This window comes from Squalius cephalus, assembly GCF_949319135.1.
Source record: "Squalius cephalus genome assembly, chromosome: 2".
In the NCBI taxonomy this organism is placed as follows: domain Eukaryota; kingdom Metazoa; phylum Chordata; class Actinopteri; order Cypriniformes; family Leuciscidae; genus Squalius; species Squalius cephalus.
Window position 1 is genome coordinate 25617320 of NC_137123.1, and position 7091 is coordinate 25624410.

The window sequence follows — 7091 nt, forward strand, 5'->3', positions numbered from 1 at the left end:
ATTTCTTAAGGTGCAGTGTAGCACACATTGGTTGAAATGAAGGAGAGACATTTTTATATTTTCTGATAGTGTGGACGGTGGGGGGAAACTGTTAACGGTTGTGACTGCCGTCTGATTCCTTCATTGTCGTTGCTCCCTTCAAAACTGAACTACCCCAAAACTGAGAAAAATCCTCCAGGACCTTTCTTTGTCTCTCGCCTTTTCATTTTTTTTATGTATATTTTGGTGATCTATTCATCTCCCATTCACAGCAGAAGAAAACAATTTGGCAACTTTTGAAATCCTTAAACTGACTACAGGGCTGCTTATCAAAACATCAAACTCAAATAATATATATTTAAAATATTTGTTAGCATCAAAAAAAGAAAACTTCATAAACATTACTCTCCTCTACCTCTTATTTCATACAGTACCACCAAATTTTTCTCATAAGGTAAACCATTTTCAAAATTTTGGTTACATTTTTAAGCATCACTGAAGATTTAGGCTGTGGAAGTGGTTAGACGTTTGAGGAGTAAAAAAAAAAAAAAAAAAAAAGCAATTCCCATATTCCAGTCATTTTTCTTGGCATTTTATAGATTTTTTTTTCCTAAGCCTTTTAAGTTTGCTTTTTCAATAATTATTTTACATGACCAAAATAGTAATATTTAGACTTGACAAAGTATAGAAGTTTTGAGCAAATTTTGTTCAGTAATTGGCTTTATACATTTAATAATTTATAAGCGTCCAAACATCAGAAAATTTAATTCAAGAATTTGCTGAAACCCAAAATTTCTTCAGTTTACAACTTTTTTTAAATATATATTTTTTAATCATTTTTAACTTTTTCCAAATTATTTCTTTTTTTTTTTTTTTTTTTTTTTTTTTTACTGTTAAAACAATGCTCATCTTGTGGCCTTTTTTTATAATGCTAAAAGGACAACGACTTCTCCCTTAGTCTTTCTTTGCATTTGTGCTGTCTCAACAACACAAACACACTCCCAAACGGATAATTTTCCGGGGCGTGCTGCCATCCTGCCCCCTGGGTGATGCCGAGCAGCAGCATGAGTGGGGGTGTGTCTGGACCCACTTCCCCACCCCAGCCCACCGTTCCATCCAGGCCTCTCCGGCCTAGTCGCTACGTGCCGGTCTCTGCGGCAACGGCCTTCTTGGTTGGATCAACCACACTCTTCTTCTGCTTCACGTGAGTACACACACATTTACTAACATTGATTGCTGCAATCATTTTTGATGGATGAGTCAACACGTACTGGTGAATAACAGTGTTTCTGCACAATGGAGTGAATAATGGCATGTGTTTGCATAGAACCCGCTCAGAAGTACCAATTTTTTTTTTACCTTGAATGATTTTCACTGGAGCAGTTAACTAAGATATTCTTACATTTTCAGGGCTCCTGACTGTGACCAATTGGTTGCATTTTGTGACCTTTTTTCCAGTCGGTGCAACTAAATCTTGCACAACTAATAAGAGCTGCTATTTCTGTTGCATATGTATATATGTATATATGAAACCTCAATCAGCAAAGAAAACAAAAGCAGAACGAAACCGCGTTCGGAGCAATAATAGACAGCACAGCGCGAGCTCACAAACAGGTACTCGCGGGCCGATCTTTGATCACCCGATAAAGTTATTACACAACGCTGGGAGGTCCAGTGAGAAGCATTCAAATTCAGAGCAGAACTGTTATAAACCATATCAGATCTAGCAGCACTGATGTGGAAACCAGGAGAAACTTTCTGCCAATTATGAAGTTATAGAAGGCTTTCCAGTCCTCAAATCACCAACATTCACCATAGATTTAATGTAGTAATTCTAACTGTAACCATGGTATTGTGGTATTTTTTTTTTTACATTATTCATTTCAGGGATAGTACAACCTCTTTGAGAGTGAAATAATAATTATGTGCAATCTGTAAATTCTTGTCAATTTTGTAAATGCTTGGTATTGTGAATTTGCATATGCGTTACTGTACGAGTAGCCTATGTCTGTGACGTGACCTGAATCAAAACTTAAATGAGGTAGGGCTGGGCGATATGACCTAAAAAAAAAAATGTGTATAAAAAAAAACTTGCATCATAAGAAGTGTATTGTGATTGTCAAAACATTTGGTAACTAAACAGAATTTTATTAACTTTAGTGACAACACAATGTTTACATGGTACAATGACTGGTATGCTACTGTTTTTTTATTATTGCTTGACACAAATTTCACAATTTCGTTCATTTCTTGTGATTTGATTCTGATCTTGATTCAATATCGATTCCTTTGGATAAATGACAAAAATAAGACCACTCTACCGCACACTGTTGACTTTACTCTTTTATTTTATTCAAAGTGAACAACGCATTTCGCATATAGCGTCCTCAGGTTCGCTCAGTTATGGTCTGAGCTCTCAGGTGTCTCTTAAGTACCTTGAGTCACATGATCAGTTGTTCTTAAAGTCATAATATTTAAATGCCAATATCAACACATTCCCATAAATACCCAGTTAAGAAAATGTAGTTCACCTCCTCAAATAAATCAACACAATATATACATAATTATCATCATCAAATATATACATAGTTATCGTCATCAAAAGCCCAACAAGAGCCGTTCCTGCTATCTACCTGCACCTACCAGGCTGTGCATGGACCTTGGTTTGAATTGGTATCCTTTCGATAAATATTAGGTACAGTTGATACGTTAATGTGTTATGTTAATTGTTCTCCAAAAACAAAGATCTCACCTGTCAGCTGGTATTATTATTAAAGGGGGGGTGAAATGCTCATTTTCACTCAATCTCCTGTTAATCTTGAGTACCTATAGAGTAATATTGCATCCTTCATATCTCCAAAAAGTCTTTTGTTTTATTATATTTTTAATTGAAAGATCGACTGTACCGAGTCTTTCCGGAAAAAAACGAGCGGCTGGGGGCGGGCCGTGTGGGCGAAGCTAAAGATGTGCTTACCCGCCTAGCTAACAACACACAGAGACATTTGTTCAACAGTTTTACTCACCGTTCCAACGCACGACCGCGAAACTTTATCATTGTGACTGCTCGATCCTTAAGCATTAGACGATCTGCAAATCCGTAGATCTGGGCTTTGTTTATAAAACAATCATCGTCGAAATGCAGGGAACAACAGTCTTACACAACTCCGTTTATGCTCAAGAAAACAAACTCCATCCACGGGTTCCTTAACGCTGGGTTCTTTGGGAATCTGTGCAGGGTTGTCTTGCCCTGGCAACCAAAAACACACTTCTTTGGTGACATTGACTTCCCAAAAGCCGGGCAGGGCGCTTTGATGGCGAACTGCTTTCACTCTCTTGCTCTGGTCTACGAGTGCGCGCGCGGCCGCGATCTTACCGGAGAAATGCCCTTAGGACCCATATAAGGAAATTCCGCTCTATCTTACGTAAGACAGAGCCATACTCGAAAAAAAACTTTCCGAAACTTGTGACAAACCGGAAGGAGTATTTTTGGAACAAAAATACTCCTTCAAACGTACAACTTAGTTTTTGAAACTTTGTCCATGTTTAGCATGGGAATCCAACTCTTTACCAGTGTAAAAAACTCAGTATGCATGAAATAGCATTTCACCCCCCCTTTAAAGGTTAAAAATAACATCTTATTAAATATACAAATTAAATGTGTTTTTTATAATAACAACGTTATAATATTTTAATGATATAGGTAAAAATATAATAAATATGTTATATAGTTATCATATTAAGCAAAATACTCCTCTCTAAAGCAATTTTTTTAAAGTCCAACTAACGTGCTATGGTCATTAAATGGCTTTCCTGCGGTAAATGTAATGTTACGTGACATTGTTCTCCAGCTGTTTTATGGACCTCTTTCCACGGTTGAAAAACACTGATCGATCGATTTTATTACATTTCGGTAAGCTGAACTGTATCTTTCAAATTACCTATTGATCATTCGTGTTTATTTACTATTAACTAGTAGTAAGAAGTAACAGATGATCGCTGCTTGAACTCTGTCAGCAATCTGTCACGTCACATTTACAAGCGCCAAAGCGGTGTTTATTGTTTGAATTTCGTAATTAAATTGACAGAATCTGAGAGCTGAGAATTTGTTTTATATCAATAGTAACCTTCTCTGTCTTGTCTGTCAGTGTCAGTGTCCTCTTTGCTTCGCGATTTTTCTCTGCGTGAGAAAATGGATGTGTGGCGATGTTAAAGAGAAAACCGATTTTCATTCAAACAAATCGACCTAAACTACACATTGAAGCTAATCAATAAAATCGATTTATCACCCTGCCCTAAAATGAGGTAACATTAAGTTTGAACAAATGTAGGTGTTCTTTGAGCCGAAAAAGATGCTAATGCAGCGGTTAAAGACATCTGTCTAGCACATAAAAAAAAAACAATGGAAAAGTAGTACAGTGGAAATAATCTTAGTTCATGTGTTATGTGTAAACTAGGGTCGACACCATACCATAAACACATCTTAAGATACTACCAGATTATTTTTTTCTTGATACCAAGTAGTATCACGATGCATGCGGTATTGTATTAATTCATAATTCAAATCTACTAAATGAACCAAATTTTCATGCTCGGAGAAGCGCAACAGTTCTGCTTTTTTCAGAACTATTTTCATTGGCGAAATAGAGAGAAAACATCAATATTGACAATTTTGTTTCAAGTATTTAATATCCTTTTGATAAGAACCGAGTGCAAATGCCGCTATGAACTAACTAACTATAACTATAAACTATTACGCCTGTCCCATAAGTGGTCAAATGAGCAACAACGGACAAACTGAGTGAATAAATTGTTATATAAAGATATTGTGATGTTGAAAAGTTGTTTCTTTTGATAACATGAAATACTAAATACCTTGTATATTCCTTTCTGGGTATCTTTTATCACTGCTATAACCAACAGAAACATTAGGTTATACTGGTTAGTTTCTGTAAAAAAAAAAAATCTAAATCTACCCAAACTGAAGTGCCATAAATTTACATTAGAAAATGGCACAATCTTGTCTGATGATGATGTAGCTGCAAGGTAGAAGTGTAGTAGCAGTATAGTGAATGTCACTGCTGTCACTTTTTAGCATTACTCCAGTTATTTTAATACTGAGATGTGGTACATTCTCAGATGTGGCTCATTTAGTCTTTTTTATTATTATTATTGTTGACGGCCTGATTCTAAGGAATGCGCTTCTAATAATATCCTCAGTTCAGAATATGTTAATGTTTAATACAGCGGGCTGTCTTGAATGTCAGAAGGATTTTTCATACAGCTTAGAATATCACATTTTACCTCGGCTGTACTGTGTTAAAAGGCTTTTTTGCTTAATAATCTATATTTTAGGAGTTTTAACTTCCTAGTTCATGTCTTAGATGAGGCAACATTAAAGATTTTTTTCTACTCATGATTTTTACATTTGGAAAGCACATAGTTGACAAATCTAGTATAGCATTTCTGGTTTTAGGAGTCACGTTCCTACCAATGTGACTAACAATTTAGTATACAAAGTTACAAGAAAATACAAGAGCAGGCATACACAGGACCTATGTAGTTTTTATTTACAGCAAAACCCTCTCTAAAGTATTCTGCTAGGACTTAATAGATTGACCTAGTGACACTGAAATGGACATGAGATTGATGTTTATGTAAATCTTGCATGATAAGCTCCTTAATGTTGCACCGAATTGCTTGTGCGCACAAATGATGAGGTCCGTATGTTTATTCAGCATCAGCATTTAAAGCACAGTAAGAGCTGTTTTCTCTTGTTGAAGTTGAGAAATCACATTAACTTCCTTTTGACGTCTTGTGCCCTGGATTTTTTAAGTCATGACCTGTGAATACAACAGAAACATAGTCATCATGCCAAAAATAACCAGTCCTTACAGTTGGCACACAAGAGTAAATACGGGGGGCTTAAGTCAGATGCTGTGTCACGTCTGTTCATTCTTGTCATTTGCCCCTTCTGATCCCTCTTTTCTCACCAACCCCTCAGATTAAACATCGAAAGGCAATGAAAATAGGCCAACATCTATTATGAAGTACCACCTTCCTCTATTTTTTTTCTTTCATTTCTCTCTTCTCCCTTTTTTGTCTTCCTACATTGCAGGTTTTGTGGTGGTAACTTTGTGAAATGTTGTTGTTATCTGCATTTGTCTATATCGCTTGTATAGTAGTAAAACATGCTACTGAAACAGTCCTTAAATTATTAAGTTTGTTATTAAGAAAAAAAGTTACAATATGAAGACTTCAGATGCAAAAACCTAAGTCCGTCTAACATTTTTTCTTTTAAATTAGGCTAGCATTTTTATCAGGCTCCTATATTTCGGTTAAGTAATTTCACTTTAATGTCAATGAAAAGGTTAAACGAGCACTAAAGAGCTGTTCTTTAATGTAGGTAATGTCCGTTTCTGTCATTTAACACATGAAACACTGTTTACAGGCTACTCGTGAAATCCTGTCATTGTCACTGTAACAATTTTCTACAGCCTGAGAACGAGCAGAATTATTAGGTTGATGATAGGCCTGCACAATATATCGTATAAGCATCAATAATGCGATGTGCGCATCTACGATAGTCACATTGCAGGATGTGCGATGTCAAGCATAGGGATCGTAGTTGATCCGTACGGGCCTTCATAGAAGCAAATATGATGTGTGTGATTTGTGTCATCCTGTGTCCCATTAATACCTTTCTTTCTTTCAGGTGCCCTTGGCTTTCAGAGCAGTTTTCTGTTGCTGTGCCCATATACAATGGCATTATGTTTCTCTTTGTTCTGGCCAACTTCTGTATGGCCACCTTTATGGATCCTGGCATCTTCCCCAGAGGTAGTGAAACAATCTTCGATATGATGTGTCTGTGTGCTTAAGTATTACAGCTGTTGTAGTATGTGGGCTTAGTGACTGCCTTATTGGAAAAACAAACCTGTTTGAGAGTAGAAAATACAGGAATTGAACTGAATTGGTGTATATTTTTCCCTTATTAATAAATCTGCTCTTTTAAATTCTGTTTTTTTTATTATTATTTATTGAACTGACCTTGGTGTACTAAACTTCAGCTAAAGCAATCTTAAAGCAGTGTTAGTAACTAAAACTATAAATGAAAT

The 7091-nt window shown here is 36.0% G+C and overlaps 1 protein-coding gene across 2 annotated transcripts in view; it reads left to right on the forward strand.

The window, feature by feature from the left end:
• The first annotated feature begins 247 nt into the window (after positions 1 to 247).
• The window catches only part of zdhhc5a (zDHHC palmitoyltransferase 5a), a 25956-nt gene continuing 19112 nt past the window's right edge, over positions 248 to 7091 (forward strand). For both annotated transcript variants that reach the window (XR_013824007.1, XM_079898411.1), the window contains exons 1-2: positions 248 to 1183; positions 6692 to 6813. Coding sequence is in view for 1 of the 2 variants with exons in the window: in XM_079898411.1 (XP_079754537.1) it covers positions 1029 to 1183; positions 6692 to 6813 (277 nt within the window). In the remaining variant the exon portion in view is untranslated. The remainder of the gene's footprint in view (positions 1184 to 6691; positions 6814 to 7091) is intronic.